Source organism: Mangifera indica, chromosome 3 (assembly GCF_011075055.1).
Source record: "Mangifera indica cultivar Alphonso chromosome 3, CATAS_Mindica_2.1, whole genome shotgun sequence".
Taxonomy (NCBI): domain Eukaryota; kingdom Viridiplantae; phylum Streptophyta; class Magnoliopsida; order Sapindales; family Anacardiaceae; genus Mangifera; species Mangifera indica.
Genome location: NC_058139.1, coordinates 4,481,003 through 4,504,109, shown reverse-complemented (window position 1 = coordinate 4,504,109; position 23,107 = coordinate 4,481,003). Strand labels below are relative to the sequence as shown.

The window sequence follows — 23,107 nt, the reverse complement described above, 5'->3', positions numbered from 1 at the left end:
TTGCTTGTTTCTTGCTCATATTGAGCTCTCCTTGATTTTATATATAAATTAATATAAAAGGATGATATCGGGCAAGTCAAAATATAGTATAGGAAGATAATAGAGATTAGATTTGATTTTGTCATTAAAAATATTAAACATAGTACAAAGATGTTGACTTCATTTTAATTTGTATTACAAAGAAAAGCAATTTAAAGAAATTGACAGACGACAGGCCATTGGAAAGTTAGCTAGCTAGCAACCGACGACAAGCACAAGCAGCCCGCCTGCCTTCCCATGTGCATTTCTTCTATCATTTTGCCTCTTTCAATTAAATGCCAATTTAAATATCAACGGAAAAACATGTCAAATATAATATTTGTAATTCTTTATGTCGCAAAGATCAATTTCTTAATAATAAGTACAACTAATTTTTTGTCACTTGGCTTTTGGCATGTAGGGAAGGCCGGCTCCATCCCCACTTGCGTAATTTGACAAAAAGACAAAGTCATTATTAGAATGTTTCTATTTTCATATTATAAGACATGTTTTGATTTCTGACATATTAAATAATTATAGTCACTCTTGTAAGTAATTGTAACATCAATATATTTTTTTAATTTAAAACATAGATTTAACCATTAAACCAATAACAAAGGTTTTTGAATTCTCCTAAGCAATATAATATTACCTTGTTCATATATAATTTGCGTGTTATCTTTTCATATAATAATAGGTTGTATTTTCTCTTTACTCGTATAATTGAGATAACAGTAATATATATATATATATATATATATATATATATATATATATATAATTGATACATAAATAATATATTATCATATAATTAAATATTATTTTATTTTTAATTTAAATAATTTAATTATATAATATTATATATTTATTTTATATATTTAAAATATATACTCATAATTTTATTATAAGTAAACCATATAATCGAGGATATTTATTGAAAACTTGCTAGATGATTCGCGCTCAGATAAATCGTTGCTCGAATTGACTTTATGATCTACAGTTAAAAAATTGATAGCCCATTCCGCCGAGTGGCTATCAGATGGGTTTGGCCGCCAACCTTTTGAAAATCGCGCTAAAAGCTCAGTTTTCCAGTGGCAGGTAGTGACCAATTCAATTTCTTATCGCTACTGTTGCCAATTTGTAATTGAATAATATTATTTATGTTTATTTTAAATATACAAACAAATATATACTTATTTATATTATTATATAATTAAATATTATTTTATTTTAAATTTAAAATGATCTAATAATATAATAACATAAGTTATTTATATATTCAAAATAAATACATATAATTTTGTTGTTTATAATTTGCAGGTATCCAAAGTTTTCGACTTTTTTTGTCAGTCGAGAGGGAATTAAAAATCCTATTCTAAAAAAGTCGCCCCAAAAATATCATATTCTAAAATCATCACTCATTACGCATTTAGCCAAAGAAAATGCATATATAAGGAATTCAAAATCTTGTACATGACATAGACAGTTGAGGCAAGACTTCAGTGTGAATTTTATATACTGACTATATGCTGCACAGATCAAACTTACACAAAAATTCAGTAAAAAGAAACAGTTGCCTTTTTTTCCCCCTCCATTTTTTGTGGTTCCTATAATCTCATTTATGCACTATCAAACAGTCGGAAAACATTCCTCAATAAACTGAATACGGTATAGATAAACAATACCATAACAATCCTCTTTGAAGCTAAAATCCTGAGATTCACCCGCACACCATGTTTCCTCATTAACTTCACGGATGTTGCAACCAACATTAGAAGCCAAGAACGAATTGTATATGTCACTGCCTTTGCATTATCCATAGGCCCATCCACATACGGCCATTTAGGGCCTTCAGCCTGCGTCTCTTGCTGATTTAGCCCAAAACTCTCATTCAGCCAATCTGACAGCCAAATGAGCAGTTTTGCAAGCCAGACAACCTCATCATCTGAAATGGGACGCTTCATCCAGTCACCCTTGTATCTGATATTAGCTAATGCATTGTTTCCAACTCTTTTGGGGTTAAATATTTCATCCCGAGATTGCTGTAGCTGTTCTGTTTCTAGTGAAAAGGGAATTGGCTTTATAGTATGCACACCAAAAATGCAGCTTACTTGGGCTCTCAGTGAATCTATACTCTGAAGGTTGTTTGCGAGACTATTACTCGAAATGGCTTGCAACTCAGCTTCTGCACGCAATATGAATAACTGTAATCACAAAATCATGATCACTGGATGAGAACCCCATTGTAAATAGATGTGCAAGCACTAAGGCAAATATAGAAAGAACTGATGACAGCAATGACAGACAAAATATCAACACCTGAAGTAGTTGTTGTCCACCATCTTCGCCATCATGAAATAGTCGTAAATCTTTGTTCAAATTTTCATGCAAGAAAGATCCATCAGCATCAGTCTCACATAAGCCATCCTCCCAGTCCTAGAGTTGCCAACATAAATTTAAAATAAACAAAATTAAACTTTGGATAGTTAATAAATAAAATGTTTGTACTTAATGACACAAATATTACAAAATCACCAAGAGGCAGGAATCAGGAACCCTAGTAGACACAAAACAAACAAGAATCTAAACAAAAAAATGGCACCATAGAAATGTGGTTCAAGGTAATAGTGCCATTTGATTTTTAGACTTCCAAGAAGTTATGCCTCTGAAACATCAATAAGTTGAAAAATGGTGCCCATATTTCATTATGTTACTTATAAAAGTGAACTGGAAAAGAGGGGAAGGGGGAGGGGGAGGAAAAAAAGCGGGGATACATGAAAAATACCTGCAGCTGTTCACGTATAGAAGGAACAAATCTATATAAGCTATTGAGCTTAGATTTACTAGATCCAGCCACTTTGGAATGATAAACAGCATCTACATTCTTTACAAGGTCGATTAGCTCTTTTGCTGATGTCAATACATTCATAACCTATTAATTAAAGTTCTGGATGAGTAAAACTGTAGAAGAAACAGCAACATATAAGACAATATTCAGAACAAAGACATTACTGAGCATTAACATGATTAGAGTCATGCCACATATTGCTAATAAAGAAATATATTAAGTCTCAGTGCACACTCACATAAAGATATGGTTTGCAATCTTTAAAACAGAATAATTATAACAAAAAAGAAACTATTAATCTTAATTCCTATTTACCAATATATAAACAAAAAGTTAGAAACCTTTACAAACACTGGTGGTATTAATATCATCCTCAAAATTATCCGAAATTCAGGAACCAGAAACCCTCTCTAAACACATGTCAATCCAAGGGAGGGTTTACACACTAGCATACAGACTACAGTAGATCAACTTGAATAAAGACACCGTGCACTAACTCATGCTCTAATGTCCCAGCCAATGCCCTGCCCCCAGAGAGAAAATTGTATAGACATGTTACACTATATAAGGCTAAGAAATGAGTGTGCTAGTAGCTCCTGACTTAAGTCAGCTTTGAAGTTGAAATCTCAACCAAATGCAGTTTGGATTGCCCAGCAAACAGCTGAAGTGTTTGCTTTACTAGTAGTATGCTTCATTAGCACACTAAAACTCAGAATAATATGTTTGTTATCTTAATAAATTACCAAGACTGTAGATTGTATGTTATTTAAAGCATTAAAGATAGCCAAATAGATGCAAATGATAAATAATAAAACTCTTGTGATCAATCGATAAACCAACAGGCAACCAAAATACAGCATAATACAGTTGAAAGAAAAGGAAAAAAGATGTAGCCAGAACAAAATATCCAGAACAAAATATCAAGAACAAAAACATGCAAAATATTGCATAATATTTTATTTTAAAATAAGAGAATTTTTTAGTGGCACCAATTACATGTATGATAAAAAAAATTATAAACTCCTTTATTCATGCACAAGGAGGACCAGTTCATGCATGTACAATGTGCAGCAAATTTTAATACATCAGAGCATAAATCAAGCTCATAATTTTCAGTAAATAATTACCTTTATACTATAAGAAAAATATTACATTTACAGACATTACCAGAAAACAAGAGGATGTCACTAAAATTAGATACATGTGTGGTCTGCCTACTGAGTTGCTAAGCTGTGGGAACATATGATTTGAATAGAATTCAATATCAAGATGATCCTAGTCTGAAAGCACAACATACTCAATAGAACCTTTGAATCAGGCCATAACACCCAAATCCTAATTTCCAGCCAAGATCGATTTGTCTATTACTTTAACAATTAGAAGCAATGCCTACCAAGATCATTCAGAAATTTTATTTTTCCCAAGCAATGAGGGATCTAGATTCCAGGGACGATAACAGGAGGGTCTCTATGCAATCCAAAATCTGTCAACTCAAATTAGTAACCAATATAACCTTTCTCTACAGTATTTCATCTTGAAATCATTAACCAATAAATATGTACAGGGTCAGATATATCGGAAGACATGTACCACAGCCCACAAATCACAATTGTCATTACATGAAACAGAAACACAAATATAAAAGAGTACCTTCTCGTACTTAATCAGTTTATTAGGAATACACGATATGACACAGATCGAGTAACATCAAGATAACAACATAAGTCCATAAAACTAGCTAATACCAAAGTGTTCTAGAATCAAGTGGCACAAGGCTATCAACAAGAATAAACCAACTGCTCTATAGTACAGTATATTCGTTAAATCATTAGAAAAATGAATAAGGTTTAATGTCCAAGATCAAGAAGTCCAAAAATTCTCATTACCCATACACAATGTAAAGCAAGACAATAGAAACTAATGCATGAAAATGTAACTTTTTGATAATGTGGAAAGGCATGACAAATTTGCATACAATAGCAAACAAGAACAAAAAAATCCGATTTATATTTGCTAAGACACAAACCTTGAATACCATCTGGATGATTACTTCAGGATCAGTGTGAAGAAACTTGTGCGCAAATCCAATAAAGTGCATTACCAAGGAGCTGTAATATAGATAGTTTGACAACACATAATCCTGCCATGAAGATGAATAACCACAAGCTTGAGACTGAAAACCCCTATTCCTCACATTTTTACAAGATCCATTCACAACTGCATCAAGCTCTGCAAAATCTTCAATGCTAATCCTCCATGGCTCCATATAGGAAACCCAAACCGAAAACACCTCAGATGCATTCTTCATTGAAGTCCCCATTGGGCAAAACAGAAAAGTCCTCAATATAAACCTATAAAGTGGTCTTTGTATGATTGCATTCCAAGACCCGACAACACCCACAGAAGGCACCATGGATGCTGAATCCCAAGTCTTCACACCACTATCAAACAAAACTGAATCTGAAACCCCCCATTTTGGACTTCCACTATACTCAGCAGTACTATCAGACTCCTTCATAACCACAACTGAACTCAAATTCAAGTACTTAACAAACAACTTAACTAGCTCTCCTAACCCACTTGTTGGTGGGGTCTCCCCCAAAACCGAACAGAACCGATGTAAAACACCATAGTACTTGCACACATTAACACTCAATGGCGAAAAATCATTATCAATAAGCCAATAGTTCACAAAAACATCAACCAAAAACTCTGCACGCACTATAACTGAACCATCATAACCACTTGGGTAATTCAAAAGTGAGCTACGATATGGTTGCTGGTGCACATTTAAATCATCAATGGGCACAAATGCACGCAAGTATGAATAAAAAAGCCGTAAGTAAAGACTACAATCAATCTTTTGCTCTGTTCCACTCTTAACATTACTCGAAAAAACTGATATAGAATTCGTCCAATTTTCTAACCTAAATTTCCCTTTCTTTGTTCTCTTGATTAAATTATTATCAATATTATTTTCGTTATTTCCTCTACTAGTTGGGTAATATGCGAACCAAAACATGTAATACTCAAAAACATTTAACTGAATCTGATGCACTGACCCTATACCTTTACTTGTATCTTCTTTTTCTCTACCTTTAAAAATGGGACACAAATTAGAGAGTATTTTGGAATCTTTTTCGCTTGAAAGCATGAAGCGGGCCCACCCCGGTAATCGTTCAGTCGGGAAGACGAATTTGACCAGTGATTTTCTATCAACGGCGAAAATTGAGTTAAATAAGATGCCGTTTGGGGAAAGGAGGTGGAAAACCCTAGAAGCTATATCAGGGTCTTTAGATGAGGAGATGATATCGATCCAACCGTTGGATTGTGAAGGTGAAGCAGGGTAGGGGCCATTGGTGAAACCGAATAGTTTGAGGATGAGAGTTGGAAAGGTGAGGGAGAAGAAGTGGCGGGACTGATCAGAAGAGTGCGAGTGTAGGAAAGATTCGATGGAGGCGCAGGCGGAGAGAATTTGTTGGGGAGTTGAAGAGGAGAGGATTTTGGAGGCTAGTTCTTGTGATTGGGAGATAGGATCGATGATGTAGGAATGAGGTATCATAGTTAGAATTGCAGAACCTCTAGGGTTTTGTTGCAGAAGAAGAAAAGGTTTAAATGAGAAAAGTGCCAAATGTGGCGCGTTTTAATGAGGGAGAAGAAAGGGTTCGATTGTGATTAGTGATTAATGTTAGGTTCAAAAAAAATAAAATAAAAATGTTCAAGGGTATAATGAAAATAAGAAGAATGTAGGGTTCACATAGATTATTTGAGTTTTACTATAACAACGCTAAACTGGCCTAGAAAAAAGAAATTCAGCCTAGCTGGGCCTAGAAGGTCTTATCGAAGAAGGCCTATGAAGTTTATTTAAGTTCCCGGCAAGCAAACCAGAATTCATGGAGTGGTCCACCTTCTTCTTCCCTCTCTTTCTTTCTTTCTTTGTTTTTTTTTTTTAACCACAGGGCTTACCTGTATCCATTAGATGAGAGGTTTGAACTCAAATATTTACTTTGAAAATTTTAACATTTGACTAATTTTATTAACTCTTAAGATTTGATTTACTTTATTATCCGCCTTGATATGGAAACAAAAATGTGACTCAAGGAAAAAATAAAATCAATTATTTAACCAAAAAGAAATTTAAATAACCACCTATAACTACCTTTTACGTACAAATTTGATTGTTAAGGTTAATATTTTTTCTAAATAAATTTTGGCAGAGTTACAATTTGTATGTAAAATTATCGTTAAGTACAATCCTAAATTTATAAAACAAAGGGGTTATATATACAAATATATAGTTGAATACTAAATCCCTAGTACAATACTTCTAAACAAATTCTATTATTAAGGAAAATCGACAATTATGTGCTCTTCAAATGGTACAGAGTGATTAGGATTTCATAAACGTGTGAGATAAAATGAATTATGATTTCTTGATTGTAAGAGATTAAATTGACATATTGAAGAGATTATGATATAGTTGAATTTGTAGAGTACTACTTTTGGATGAAATGACTTTCATTAACTTATTAATTGACTTATGTGTACATGAAATAGTTATCAGTCGTTTATATGAGTTAAATGAAGTAAGGTTTTCACTTGGCAGAGTAAATGAAATCGAGCTTGTGTTGAATTATGGAACCGAGGGCTTGTTGCTTGTTATATGTTCTCTCTAGGTGTTATTTTTTGTGTTGCTCTTGGCTGGTTTTTTGTGTTTTTGTTGTTTTTAAGATTTGCCTTAAGGGTTTAGTGTAGTTTTGTTACTATTTTATCTCTATATTGTGTTTATGAAGATAATATGATAAGATAAACTTAGGTTGTTTTACGGTCTTAATATTTCATTTCATTTGCTTTAAAAAAAAAAAAAAAGCAAATGAAACATATTATCAATGAATACACCAATTTATTTCGTTTTATCTTCATAGAGAGAATAAAATAAGCATTATAGAGATTTTTCTCAAGCATAAAGAAACTTTTAAGATTTTATGATGTTTTATGGATGAACTAACAATATAACAACACAAAAACAAATAAAATAATATATAAAAATAATTTGATATTAACCTCTATTTATCCATTGATTCAGATGACTTGAGCAACAAACTGACATGCTCGTAGTAGATGAGTCTTCTTCCTAACTCCATCAATTCTCAATAATGGAGTATTTTTTGTTTCTAAATGTTGAACATGGGGCCCTATACACAACTCCTATACATCTTTCAATCAAAATGGCACCACAAAATGGGACCCTAAACTTATAAAGGTTTCCAAATGTACGTTTTTTTTTTTTTTTTAAGTTGTGAGACATGGTAATTGGCCAGGCAAATGGAGGTTCTACTAGAAACTCAAAATTTAAGCCCGATTTGATACTGTAGCACCATGGGTTTGGCCTATAGGTTATCCAAATCAGATTGTAGGTTTTAATATTAGACTTATAAGTCGGTCCAACCCAAATTTGATACTATTCACAAATTAAAAAAAAAAGGCAGAAGCCTTCATGGCTTCTATCTTTAGCTTCTGCTTCTAGCAATTATTTTTTAATTTTTAAAATTTTTTTATACAAAACAAATCAAAATCTTTTTTATTTCTAATTTTATTTACAAATTTCTCAATATTGATTTTTTTATTATATTCTTAATCTCATTTTATCTCATCAACTCTTTTTCGAAAACTGTCTAAATTTGAAAATGATAATTTTTTGTGTTTATAATTTTATTTTTATTTTAATTTTATTATTACAAAATATTACAAATGGATTCAATATCAAATGTTTGGGTTATTGTCCTTAATTTTAATAATTGAAAAATAATTTATGTTTAAAAGTTTTAATTAAAATTTAAAAAAAAATGTTTAAATGGGCTGACCTGATTAAAGCCCGTGAGTCGACCTATTTAAGGCCCGACCTTGTCTGACCCTATATATATAGGGCTGAGTCTTAGGTCTTCAAAAATCCATGGATCGATCCAATTCGAAGACCCATAGCAATATGGGCTTAGGACCCCGCTCGGCTTGACCCATTGATGTCTTTGGTTGTGAAGAGTTTCTTTTGATACATCTAAAGTGTTTTATAACATTTTTAAAGGGGTCTTTCATGATTTTAGGGAATATAATATATAACAGTTAAAAAAAATTAATGGACATTTAAGGCTTAAATAATTTCTCATAGGCAAATAAAACAGTTGAAAATAATATGCCTAATTCAGTAAATCGAAAAGCTCTAAATTTGCATATCCGAATTTAATTTTGTATTCGAGATACAATCCTAAGCATTCCAATTTAATGATTTTCACAACAAAATTTGCTTGGGTACTGTATTTGAGTTTTTGGGAGGTAGAATTTTTCTTTGGATTACGTAATTTGGAGAGATTGTGTTCTCTGGTTTCCTTCAAACATATGTTGGGAGAGAAGAGATAATGATAATAGCATAAAACCTTGGATGTTAGAATATTTAAATATATTTCAACTATTACCTCAATTCTCACTAATTATTCAACTAATAATTAATCACAAACAGATCGGATCAACTTGTTATGGATAGATCATAACCCAATATGGATAGATCATAACCCAATAAAAATGAACCAAATATAAATAAAAACCTGTAAAATATGTATAGTAACTTAATTTGCAAATCACATGAAAGTACAAAGTTGTGTTTAGGAAATGAGCTTTCTGTTCACTCCTTATTTGTAATAAAATCAAATTTTGTGTGGAGAGCAAGCTTAAATGGCCCTTTGAAATGTTTGTGCGTGGTCCAATTACAAGCCCCATGCATTTGAATTTATGAGGAAAAACATGTATTGAGAACGAGTAGTCTATACATGGGGCTCTACCTCACCGTCAACTTGATGTGATTGTCTCCTCTTTTCATATAACAGAAAGAGATACAAAAACCATAACATTATCAATTTAGGTATTTTCTATTTGTCATTGTTTGTGTGGGCACAAATTAAAGTACCATCCATCGCAATCTTCTTTTAATTTTTGTAACTTCCTGACATATTTTCTTCGTTTCCTACTAATTTGTTCAATGGGATCACCATCCTCCTCTCATAATTAAGTGGGTTAGTCCATTTACATATTTTTCTTTGAAACAAAAAATTACCCATCACCATTAATTCCATGCTTATTTATAACAAATAGAAAGGTGACAACCTAAATGACCCTTGTCATATTCTAGCTTGTGTTGCAAGTTTAGTCTGTCATATTTTTGTGGGGCATCATACATGTACACATATTCTCCCACCCCTTTCTTTACCTTTTAAGCCATTAATTAACTTATACATGAGCTTTCCTTTTTTTTTTTTTTTCCATTTTTGCTTTTTCTTTACAAAAGATTGATTAATATATATATATATAAAATTGAAAATTTTGACATAAAAATTATGTAAAGCGTGCGCATGTGATTCGATGTGACTTATCATGTGACACTCTTGTCTAGCTACCTTGTCTGTCCATACGAAGCTAAACCACATTTTTTTCATTCATTTCTTTCTTCTAAATGGTATCAATGCATTCTCTATTAATTATTGAGTGAGATGACATTTTCATGGTTTTGGCTATAATAAATAAATTGATACATATTTATATATATCATTATATAATTAACTAATTTAGAATTATTGATAAAATAATACTGATATACATAAAAATATACTTATTTATATATTTAAAATATATATATAAAACATTGCTCATGGTAAAATTTTGCCTTTTACAATTATTAATAACAGAATTTTATAACAATATAAACACCATTGACACTTACCAAAAGCTAGAAAAACTTGAGAGCTTAAGAAGGAAATAAAGACAATAGTTAGGAATTAGGTGGTTCTGACTTCTTGTAAAATTTAGTTAAGGACATGGTCAATTAAGAATAAAAGGAAAAAATCAAGATAGTCAAACCACGTGAAGAGCTTTCCCTGTTGTACAAAAATGGAGATTTCTCTGTTAATAGTTATTAAAGCAAAATCTCGTAAAGTAAATTAGACAAACTTCATCAAAAGGTAATGCCTCATCATCGCTGTCTTGTGAGCAAATAAAAGAGGCCTCAATGAGAATAGTTAAAAGGTTTTGTACTTGGATTACTTTCAAGCATATGGTCAAAATGTTGGGATAAAACATAGGCAAAGTTATTTATGCAAGGCAAATCTTTGTCAAAGAGGAATTATATGCATCAAAAGCATACAAATAAGTGTATCATAATAATCTTTTGGGTGCAAAGCATTTTACAACTCAAAAGAAAGGAAAAAAATGTCTTCCATTCATATGATATTTCTTACAACTGATGCTCTCTGTCAGAGTCACACAGGTCATTTTCTCTGCTTACATTATTCTTCAGCTTTATTAACAGTGCAATAAGATGAATATTTGGCAGCTGGGTCTTATATATAATAAAATTATATACCCTTTTCTAGTTTAGAAATAGAACCCACCTCAGAATGACCAGATTCTTTATGCAAGTGCCCACCAGAAGCCAGTTGCTACAAAGCTATTGGCCTTAACTAGATAAAATCATCACATTTATTAAAATCTATAGCTACCATACTTTAAATAACATGGCTTCTCTATTAGCTTTACATTCTAGAGGAAGCCTCATGCCAAAGCCAATGGACCAATTTGTGCTTCATACTTGCTGTATTTGTAACTTTTCTTCAAACGCAAGTGCACTTGACAGTGAATATAGAGTCATTTTAAACTTTTCTTCATTATTTTTTTGTGCTTCCTAACTAATTTTAATTGCTGAAACATATACATGGCTAAAAAAAAAATTATAAAATATATATGGGATAATTATGACAAATAGAAACATAAACCTAAAACTTATTAAATTTGTCATATTTTCTATATATAAATATATATACATACAATAATATTGTATGTTCTTGTCAAATGAAATCACTTCATACAGAGTCTAAACAATACATTAACATTCAAACTTGAACTTAATTACTATTTCATATGACTAAAGATGAAATGATATTCAATTCCATAAGAGTGGTTCCTCTTCATACCAGAATCCAGAATCTGCAGGCTGCCATACAAAAGAGTTCCAGAATTCATGGATTTGATGAATTCCATTAAGGGAGAGATCAGGGAGGTCAAATAATTCATCATCTTCATAGTTATTATGATAGAAAGGTGAGGTGGAGGATTCTTGAGAAGCCACAGTGCTTGCTGGGGAGTGAGGAGCTTCAAGTTGATGGGCATGGGGTGTAGGGTTATAGCTTAAAGCAGCTGCTTTAGCAGCAGCAATTTGAATGTCCTTGGGCGACGAAGTGGCCGGACGGGGAAGCTGATGAACTAACTCCGGGAAGTTGAGGTGAGCTGAATGACCTTTAATTGTAAGAGCAGCGACATCATGAGCTCTAGCAGCCATTTCTGGGGTTGCATAAGTCCCTAACCAGATTCTAGATTTCTTCCTCGGCTCCCTTATTTCTGAAACCCATTTCCCCCATTGACGCATTCTTACTCCTCTATAAGTTGGATGCTTCTCATCATTAACCAAATTTCTTGTGCTGGTTTTAGAGGACTTTTGGGACCTGAATTTTGTTGAGGAATGAGAATGAGAGGAGCTTGAGGGTTGAGCAGCTTCACATTCAACATTGATTATTGAAGCTTCCATTGAGGTTTGTTTTGTGAGGATGTTGTGGCTATGGCGATCACAAAATGTTATTAGGTGACATCCTTTATATTTGTTTCACACATATGGTTTAAAAAAAAGAAAAAAGAAAAAGAAAAGTTGATTAAAGAAATGTTAGCCAAAGGGTTATTTCCTACCCAAGTTTTAATGTAAAAACAAATACACACTTGAGGGATTCAAAAAACTCAAATAGCTATCTTTGGACTAACTGTTGTTAAAATTTTTCATTAAAGTTAAAGATAAAATTATTATTTTATTAATAATATTAAAAAATATATAATTTTATCTTATTGTCCTTTTCGGATTTTGAAAAGTAACTTCTTCCCCCTAAATCTCTAGGGTTTGTTGCAAACTTTGAAAAGGGTAGCAACCAATCAGTTTTGACATCAATCAGCCTTCTATGCCCCTTCTTCTACTACTGTCGACGACACCAAATGAAAGTTAACAAAGCCCCAAAACTAAGAGGTTTTGTTGAATCAACTCTAGACAGTAAGAATCTATCACGTTTTTCATCGATTTGGCTTCAGACCTAAATGACTGTCAACGAAGACCCATTCTCTCTAACCATAAACATGATGGAGACACAACCATAATCAAGTTCGTTGCACGACGATTCATTGCATTTGTGGCTAGAGAACTATGGTTGTGTCTTCGTCCAGGTTGCAAGAGGGAGTGCCGACAAATGAGAGGTTGGTCAGAGAACGTCGCTGGAGAAGAAAGGGAAGGAATGAAACCCTATACGTGAAAATGTAGTTTTTCAAACTTTTGGGTAGAGACAAAATATTAGTTTTTTAAATTAAGGGGAGAAAATAAGATAAAATTTTATTTTTTTAAAATATTATTGTTTAATAACGATTTTGCCTTTATAATTAACAAAAAGTTTTAACAAAAATTTTATGACAAGTGGATATTTAAGTTTTTGAAACCTCACAATGTGAGTTTATCTTTGCACTAGACCTTGGGTGGGAATAAGTCTTTTGGCCAGAAATGTATTTAAAGAAGGTGGACCTAGCTGGATACAAATGGGCGAATTTCAACTTATATTATTATCGTTGCTCATTCAGAACAATACACAGATTTGGATTTTTCTTGTACAGTATATTTGTTTTCTCCTGTAGTCACCTGCCCTATTCCCTTCCACTTCTACGCATGCTCTGATTCAAAACTACTCCATTTAGATTATCTTCTTCTTCTACAACAACCACCATTTAGTGTTTTCTCAAATGCATACAAGTCTTTTTTAATTCCCCAAATTTAGGCTGCCGGCTCTATTATATATTAAAGATGATAACTACCTTCAATTTTATTCTTCATCTTTTGTATTGGGTCATAGTCATCAACCAAAAGAGCTTTCTTTTTTTCTTTCAATAAAGAAATCCAACCTGTGAATCATATTTATTAGAAAAAATGAGTGTGTAGCCACATTTTGATTATTTTTGTTTTGATTTAAAGAATAATTGCCTGAAATTGACTCAACAGACTCGCATCATTTACACACATTTGACCACGTAAATGTTAATTCACCTCAATATGTCCCAAAATTCAGGTAAGACAAGTCCTGCCAAAATCACGTGCAAGAAAGCAACACAAAAAAAAAGGGAAAAATTACAACAATAAATTGGTCAAAAAAGTTAAAAAAAAAAATTAATAAAGGCTTTATAATCACTGTAAGGTAGTTTAATAGAGCAAGATTTGTATAATTGATAATAGATATGCAAATTTAAGAAAAGAGATTACATATACGTGAATAATCAAGACTCAACTAATTGCAAGCTTTTTCATGATTAAGTAGTCCTCCTGTCCTGCCTTCATGCCGATGCACATATTGACGAGCCCACAAATGCTTTCGATTAACCAAGAACTTAGCTTTTGATTGACCATTTAGAACCCTAGTTACCACTGTTGATGCTGTAAAAACTATACGTCCAAACTGTGGTTCTTGCCCCGGACGACTTTGCTCTATGAACACATCTTCTACGACTTCACCCCACTTCCTGAACAACAATATTAAACTATTGATTTAATTACCCCACCAAGATAATTACCAAAATTATGAAAAAAATATATATACTTACGAGGTGAAGAAGTTAATGATTTCTTCTCGTGTTAGAGGGTGACCTTTGGAGAATGTTAAAAACATCATCTTGGCATCGTCTGGGGACTGTACAGGATGGAACGCTGGAGCTTCAGGATTCAAATTTGATTCTCTTGGTGTTACATTAATGGCTGCAGCTTGTGCACTATTAAAACTCTGAGTAAAGGGTCGAACCACAGGCCTTAAGCCAGACTCGTCAACTTCGATAGCAGCCGTGCCACCAAATATTTTGTTGCAAACAGTCTCCATAAAGTGGATATAGCGCTTGTAAATGAGCTCCCGGTTGTAGTAAAAGAAGCTGATATTCATAGGTTCATCCAAGAGGCCTTGAAAAACAGGGAAGTTGTCTAATAGTGTGTGTTCAACAGCATCAGGTTTAATGAATTTCAGGCATTGCAATGCTTCATTGGAGAGGGCTTCAATGGTTTTGTTATCCAAGGAATGAATGGTTCGAATCAAGTCATGATAGCCAATCTCCTCTAGCACAAGCCAAAAAGCTATGGTTCTTTTAACTTCTTGTGAACACCTTCCCATCATTTGAACCATTCTGTTGAATAGTGATCTCTCAAGTGAGTAGAAGAGTAATAGATCTACTAGGGTTCCAACTCCTGCCATGGCCAGTGCATGAATTAACAAGTTGATTGAGAATAAAGTAAGGTTTTTAATTGGGTTTTGGAGTTTTGGGGCACATAGCAAATGAAGAGTCTCGTAAGAACAAAAATAAGAATAAACAAAAGTTGACGCTTGGGGCATAGAAATTGTGACCCTTTGGGAAAGAAAATGCATTAATTTGATTGCAAGTATTCGTTGACCCTGAATCGATAACTTTAATTAATTTCCGCCTACTCGTTATAAAGAAAATTGTAAAAGAAAGAGAAATTTCCCGTAATTGAAAGCATCTGCTATTTTATTTGCTTTTGAGTAATATTAATCTTTGTATTTGTCAAGATAGTGCAGAAATAATTGAATTTTCTTTGTCAATACTAGTGAAACTGAGATTGAGCTATAGTCTAAATTTTAAACCCCTTCCCCTGCCATATAAAAGTAAATTATAAAAACAATTTCGAAATGGGTAGTTAATGGTACATCATTTTTAAGACTCTGTCCTGATAATTACTAAAATCCCGACAACAATGAAGGGGGAACTTAGATTTTTAATATGTAATAAGCATATAAAACAAGAATTATCATATAGATATCAATTCTTCTATCCTTCAATGCTAATAAAATTTTGTCATAATTTAGGTCCATTTATTCACCAACAGTGATCACAATCTAGGGAATTTTACTGGGTTCGAGTTAACTATATAATGGCACTTTTTGTAGTACTACTTCAAATTTTAGTTGGAGAAGATGTTACAGTTCTTGCATCCTCAGAGTCTTGCTGTTCGGAGCTGTTGTTTCAGAATGGGGCGGATGTATTCATGGTAGCCATCAGGTACAACAGAATCATTGAGAGGATCCTTCCAAGCTTCCTCGTAGAGGTTTGGATACACGTTTCCATCATACCGGCCAAGGACTGATCCCAGAAAATGGTCGGTATAATTGAATGAATCAACAAGGGCAACCGCATTAGGACGGACCTAACAACCCATGAATTACAAATTGTAGTAAGACTGGAGAAAACATTAATCATTGAGCAAGAGGGGAAGTTGAGAAAATTATCTGTAAGCCCATACCTGGGAATACAAAGACCTTAGTTGCTCATTAGCAAGTGAAGCTTGCTTGGAAGTTATGCAGCCAGTGGATACAAAATCACCCAGATTTTTGTGCAGAATATGCAAAGCATAAATGTTGCAGAGCATTCCTAACACTTGTTTCACCCCCTTTCCAGGTATGTCTTGTCGCAATTTCTCAATAAACCTGATTAAGAGAAAAGTTTCCCATTAAAACTTAAAAAATTGAGAAGATATACAGATGCGTCAAACGAAATTTGGCCAAGAATTTAACTTAATTTTGACATTCTCAGCATAAACATAATCTTATTCTGTTTCAATTCACTTATAATTTCAAAGAAATTTGGCATAAATTTGATGTTTGGGTTAGGTTCCTTCAATGTCCATTCATCAACAGACCCCTCTACCAGCAGATACATTCATGAAAGGAAAGGCGGCCTATCAATTTGAGACAATTGACATGATCAAGAGGATGGAACTTACTTTGAAACAACAATTAACTGGCAATGAGCAATTGCTGCCTCAACTAAATCAGCTAAGAGTTCTGAAAAGCCTGAAATTAAAGGAAGAACCAGTGAAAAACATCAAATGTTTTTACTTTAACTTAAAAGACCATACATTACCCAAAAAATAAACTTAAAAGGCCATAAAGAGGCCAAATTGAATCATGTTAACGATACTATGAAAATGAAAAGATCAACATTCTGTATCTTGTACTAAATTGAATCATGTTAGCGAGAGAGATGCCAATTAAGGCAAAAACTCATGTTAGCAAGAGAGATGCCAATTAAGGCAAAAAATTAAGTTTCAAAAGTAGTCCATACAAGTGACTTGTTCATAAATTTGGTCATATAGAAAGTTAAGAAGAATAGATAAATGTGAAATACATACCAAATTCCTGAATAAAGGGAAAGGAAACATACCCTCTTCTGGATTTGCGAACTTGCTCAGGTTTTGAGCACATGCAACAGACATCCTAGTGGCCCTTGCTTCAAAAACCTCCAGTATTACAGAAGGCTTTAACCAATCCTCAGCTGCCAGCCATTGAAAGAAAGAGGAAAAAAAAAAATATATGATGGTGAACATGAATTAACACATTTAGAAGAAGCTGCAAGTGTTCTATCATGACAGGGATAAACAACAACAGTCTGTGTTACATATGAAACAAAATTGCATTGAACAGGAAAAAAATAATAAAAATATTACCTCTTTGAACCTCACAACGACATTTCATCAAATGCTCCGCTTGTTCCATGTAAGATATTGTCCCAACAGGCTTCTTTCCAGACCCCAGTTGAGAGACAGTTTTCATGAGAAACCTTGCAACCTAGAAAAAGAATTTTTTATAGAATGTCATTCACAGTCCAAACAATCACTTGGGGTCACAGCAGTACGAGGGCCAACCCAAAACCAGTAAATAAAGAAGTCCATACAAATTATGGTCCTTTAAAAACTGCAAACAAATTGACAACAGGTTGCCACAACAGACAACTGTATTTACATATATCTTAAAGTGAACCCAAACTAAACAGGAGAAAGTTCGGACATTTAAAAAACCTCCTTCATCAGGGCAAAAAATTTGTACCAAAACCCAAGAACAACAAGCAACTAGAATAAATGCTATAAACTGCAAATGGAACTTGTTGAAATCAGACTCAGATTATTTAATTGTTCAAAACACCTGTAAAAGTAGCACAGTGTTGTCTCCTTCATATGTACAAGCAGGGACATATACTGCAAATAGTTCTGGAAGTCCGCTGCTACACAAGTAACCATGGCCACCACATAATTTTCGACATTCCTCAATCCCATCCTGCCATAAAAGAAATTATCACTTCGAATATTTCAAATAAATAACATGATACTGCAAATTGGCTTTCATAGACAGAGCTTATCGAACCAGAATCCAAACACTTGCAAAAGAAAGTGCCATACATGAAGCTAGTAGTAGAGTCAAATAGAGTAATACAGCCATAAAAAATTACCACAATATAGAAAGATGGCCAACCACCATAAAAACGAAAGCATAAATAATACAAATTTCAGCATTAAAAAAAAAAAAAAGGAAAAAACAAACCTGTCTTGGATCCTACAGGTCATTGAAACTAATTAAGCCAACAAAAATGCAATCCTAACGCTAGCTTCATCGGGAACATCCCAACTTCATGCAAAATTTTACTTTTAAAACTTGAGCAAACTATTGGGTGTATTATATCAATAACCATCACAAATTACAGTCTTAATTCTGCAAATGCAAAATCCAGTTCCGAACAGTTAGTCCATGTTCTTCACCATACTTTTAATAAATAGCAGAAACCATAAATGGCATCCCCACAGAATGCTCTTACTAACAATTCTGGAGGAACATGACGCATAGCTAAAGCAAATGAAATATAAGAACCCTGAGGAACAGTATAGATACAAAACTATGCATAGATATGAAGTTTGCATTCTCAAAAACGGGTATCCAGTATAACTCATCAAAACTCATTAGCAAGGTTATCGTGAGAGAACAATGATGAGTACAGGTGAAAGAATCAACTCTTGAAAGAACAAAAAAAAAAAAAAACAATTAGCCAAAAGAAGGCCTAAAGATCAGTTCTAATAACATACAGCTGTGGCAGAAGTAGTCAGAGACTTCAAACCCGCGGTACATGCATGAGCCTCAGGCAATGTTGAGAAATCATTAGCTTGCAATCTTTGCATCACATCGGTATACAACCATTTCAACCACTCACTAACAAATCTGAAAGCATAGGCAAAAGCAAGCAATGGGAAGAGTCTATTTTGCTGAGTTTTGTAATCAATCACCTAAAGCAAGAAAGCAGCATAAGCATAAGATGCAGATATTCTGTAACAAACTGGAAAATAGTGACCAAAACTCGACAACAAGATTAGAACTTATCAAAGCAAATTTCTCTGCTCTATATGTTAGAACTCCAAACAAGAAATAGTTAATTCATGTTTTTCTAACAATTTGGAAGACAAGAATTGTGTCTGAGACCCCATAAAATTAGAAGGATCATCTCAAAATTGATCTTCAAGTAAAGAATATCTTCAATAGTAGCAATAAGTTATTAACTAAATCATAAATGCCAAACCATCATAGACTTTATCTAATCACAGTGAAGTAAGTAAACAATGTCAAAAAGAATATGCTCAAACAGTAGCAAATCCTTGATAAACTTAAAACAAGAAAAGGGGGTTTTCTAGCATACCTGGGTCTCAGCACCACCATTCTGTGAACCGAATTGTCTACGAACACAACTGTACCTTGTGGCAATACAAACTGCTCGTGATAGGGCATAAGAAGCATCAGATACAATCACTTGACGAACATACACCATAGTGCCATAAACTAATTGCCGAGGAACATTTGATTGTTTATATTTCCCTTCCCTTGTAACTTGTGAAACCCTGAGACATTTGAAACAAACTTCAACTTACAGTTTACGAATAACTACAATGATGACACGTACAGCTTTACAAAACCATGGAAGAATGACATAATGAACTCAAGGATATTTATACATCTCGCATGTATAAATGTAGAAGTGAGGTACTAATACAACTGTTACTCCTCTGACAGTCTCTTTCTTGGTTAATTATAATGACAGTGATGGTAAACCACTTGACTCTTTATCAAACAAAAACTTCAAATTAGAGTGTCCCAGAAAATTACTAATTTTTAAAAGCAATTTTCTTGATGTGCAGTTCACAAAATTAACAGGTTCAAACTACATGGAGGACAGTAGTAGAGAAAGGGGACCAACCGCATCAACATTTGATTCCTAGGGATACGCACATGATCAAATCTCAAAACACCATTATCCATAGTGTTATATGCCCCATTTCCAAACTTCATTCCAATGTCTCCAACTATTATGCCAGGAAGAGGTGAGTGATCATCCAGGCTCCGTAGCTGAACAATAAAACCTGAAAATGGCAACTTTTCATAATCAACACACTAGGCCATCCACCACATAACTCCAAACAATGGATATACTTACCATGCACTCCATGGTCCTTGCCATCTGTTATTAGACGAGCATAAACAACAGCATGGGTAGAAACTTTACCCAATCCACCAGGCCACCACTAACAACAATAGAAAGTAAGATAAAAATTATAAGGATCCAATACAAGAATATTCCATTGATTCTACAAAGAGCATATCAACATAGAGAAGATACAGTTTTTTTTAAGTAAACGCACCCTTTATACCAAACATAGCACATACATGTAAACGGTGAAAAAAGGCTTTGCTATATTTAATCCTAATGACTAACAAAGCACCTCTAGTTATTTTTCTATTAAAGCTAAGAAAATGTCTCTGATTCTATAACACTAAAGATAAAATAAAAAATATTCTCAGCCTTCAAAAGTCAAGTAGAAGCTCTATATTTTACTCACTTTGCTTGAAGTCAGTGTAGGACTGTGAATGATGAACTCATCAGTCTGAGGATCAAATGTTGCAGTGGTTTCAAGCCCTTGAACATTGGAGCCATGACCTAGCTCAGTTTGTGCATAGCATCCGATTATTTGCATCTTATATGCCAATGGCAACCACTTCTGGTGCTGCTCATCAGTCCCTTGTCCTTTTATAGCCGGCACAAACATTCCCTACCAAGAAATTGAAACATTACATTAGATACGTAGAAATGGTAGCCTAAAAATTATTTGAAGACTATGATGCATAAATGGGAAATGAAGGATAGTTTCCTCTAATATAACTTTGAAGAAATAGAATTATAATGAACTCAATAAAAACTCAGTATTATCCACAAATATGCCAATGTCCCTCAGCAAACATACTTGATATATGCAAAATTATAATGCCAATAAGACATGAATTGCGACATACCCAATGAAGATCCGCAAAAGCAGGTTCATCAACATAAAACCTTAGCTTATTTGCCTCTTCTTCTGTAACAACAAAACTTATACGGTTAAATGATATACTCTAATAGAAATAAAGAAATCACCCATTGTTGTCCACCAAAGAGCTTAATAACAAATATTGAAGGGGTCTTCAATTAAAGATCTACCAGTTAGACGGAGCTCATTAATCCGTTTCCAAGCATGAGCCGTCTTTCTCAGAGTGTTCTTAAACAACTCCTTCCTACTTAGCATAGGTCTGTTATCCTTTCGAAAGGCCTAAAAACAACAAAGGATATAACCAATCATTACAAAACCAAAATAAACAAATAATAATAAACAACAGAAGACTGATCTTAGAATCACAATTAAAGAAAGGAAATTTATAATCTACGCTTTCTATGCGTATAATATTCTAAGCATCATGAACAGCATAAAAATTGAAAAATTGAACTGCCTTTGTTGACCAATATATTATTTTATAATTAATATATTTGCTGATAATCGGAACTTAATTACAATTTTCAGAAGAAACATCTTCCAACAAACTTGATTGATTGTAAAAATCACATTGTACAACGTAATTTAAATTTAAATGATCTCCAGATCCACTAAAAATGAAAACCAAAACAAATCATGACTAAAATTACACAATCAAAAATAAAAACAAGAATGTAATAGTTCACCGGATCACTGGCGACGAGTCGAGAAATCCGATCTGAGAGTTCGAAGGCGTGGCGAGAGCCGGCCCAGACGACCTTCATCTCGTTGACATCGAACTCCGCCTTGTTCCTCTCGTCAGCAAGATAATCAACGCCAGCCATTCTCGTTGAGATGTGATGAGAGCTCAAAACTTGATAACGTAAATTTGGTTGCTGAAGAAATTGACGAAGGTAGCAGTGCGGTGGTGGAGATACTTATCGATTCATGTAGGACGATTTTTGGTAACTAAAGGTTGAGGCATTAATTGATTAGCTTGACAATCCTATCCTTGTTTAAATCGATTTCGTCATCAAATTCGTCATTCACTTGTATATTCTTTAAAAAGTTTGACACGAGTTTTTTAACTTTTGGCACGGGTGAAATGACATTTTGTAGTGTGCTTCTGTTGGCCGGCGCGAAGACTCGGGGCAGCGGAATACTTGTTTGTGCTGAACCTTCGTTCTTCTATTTCAGTTTTATTATTATTTTATTCTTCTAGAAGAGATTGAGGCAGAAAGTTCGTTTTTATTGTAGAGATAGAGATGTTATTCGTCGACTACTTTTTTCCTTTTATTGAAAAGGTTATAGAGGATTCGGAAAATGTTTTTAAGGATGCTTTTAGTTAAAGGTAATTTGTGAATATCCACCAATGTACGTATATTCGGGAAATGTTGTAGATATTTTTTATTTTATACAACTAAGTATATAAATAATTATAATAATAATATTTATCTTTAATTTAAAAATTTTTAACCATATATTTAATCATATTATCAAATAATAGAAAATTGACACCCATTTATTTTAAATTGATGTGACCAATAATATATAAATTAATTTGATTATTATATATATTTTAATTATTAATATATTATATTATTAAAATAATTTTAAGTTTATTATATTTTATCAAGATATTAATTAAAATAATTATTTTTTATCTTTTATATATATAATTATATTTTTTTATTATACAAATATAACAATTTCTTAATTTGATTTTACCTTTAAAAGAAAAAAGATTTTAAAATTTGAGATTGGTTGAATGAATTAGTCAGTTGATCAAATACCCGATCAATCAATTTTTAATCGATCGATCAATCACCTGACCAACATTTTCATCTTCAAAGTCATTAGAAAATTTTCTATTTTTATCTTATATCTCAATATTGGTTGGATGCATAAGTGAATTTTATATCTTGATTGAGTGAGTTTATATTTAACTCGATGAGTACAAAATCTAAAAA

The 23,107-nt window shown here is 33.1% G+C and overlaps 4 protein-coding genes across 4 annotated transcripts; all 4 read right to left on the bottom strand.

Annotated features, from left to right (window-relative positions):
* Positions 1 to 1,446: 1,446 nt before the first annotated feature.
* Positions 1,447 to 6,492, bottom strand: LOC123212045. Its single transcript, XM_044631070.1, has 4 exons — positions 4,893 to 6,492; positions 2,804 to 2,950; positions 2,338 to 2,454; positions 1,447 to 2,222 (listed from the first exon to the last, which is right to left on the bottom strand). Exons 1-4 carry the CDS (start codon positions 6,426 to 6,428, stop codon positions 1,638 to 1,640), a joined length of 2,385 nt encoding a protein of 794 aa, XP_044487005.1. The 5' UTR covers positions 6,429 to 6,492; the 3' UTR covers positions 1,447 to 1,637.
* A 5,214-nt stretch (positions 6,493 to 11,706) lies between these two features.
* LOC123212527 (ethylene-responsive transcription factor ERF039) lies at positions 11,707 to 12,524 on the bottom strand. Its single transcript, XM_044631695.1, has one exon. The coding sequence runs from the start codon at positions 12,489 to 12,491 to the stop codon at positions 11,850 to 11,852; it is 642 nt and encodes a 213-aa protein (XP_044487630.1). The 5' UTR covers positions 12,492 to 12,524; the 3' UTR covers positions 11,707 to 11,849.
* A 1,638-nt stretch (positions 12,525 to 14,162) lies between these two features.
* LOC123211251 lies at positions 14,163 to 15,794 on the bottom strand. Its single transcript, XM_044629855.1, has 2 exons — positions 14,585 to 15,794; positions 14,163 to 14,503 (listed from the first exon to the last, which is right to left on the bottom strand). Exons 1-2 carry the CDS (start codon positions 15,388 to 15,390, stop codon positions 14,272 to 14,274), a joined length of 1,038 nt encoding a protein of 345 aa, XP_044485790.1. The 5' UTR covers positions 15,391 to 15,794; the 3' UTR covers positions 14,163 to 14,271.
* Positions 15,795 to 15,796: 2 nt separating this feature from the next.
* On the bottom strand, positions 15,797 to 22,274 carry LOC123211250 (peroxisomal acyl-coenzyme A oxidase 1). The gene is made up of 14 exons (XM_044629854.1): positions 21,845 to 22,274; positions 21,329 to 21,437; positions 21,145 to 21,206; positions 20,694 to 20,903; positions 20,291 to 20,378; positions 20,054 to 20,216; positions 19,499 to 19,697; positions 18,894 to 19,091; positions 17,962 to 18,093; positions 17,487 to 17,607; positions 17,204 to 17,314; positions 16,764 to 16,833; positions 16,284 to 16,467; positions 15,797 to 16,187 (listed from the first exon to the last, which is right to left on the bottom strand). The coding sequence occupies exons 1-14, from the start codon at positions 21,980 to 21,982 to the stop codon at positions 15,978 to 15,980; spliced, it is 1,995 nt and encodes a 664-aa protein (XP_044485789.1). The 5' UTR covers positions 21,983 to 22,274; the 3' UTR covers positions 15,797 to 15,977.
* Positions 22,275 to 23,107: the final 833 nt, after the last annotated feature.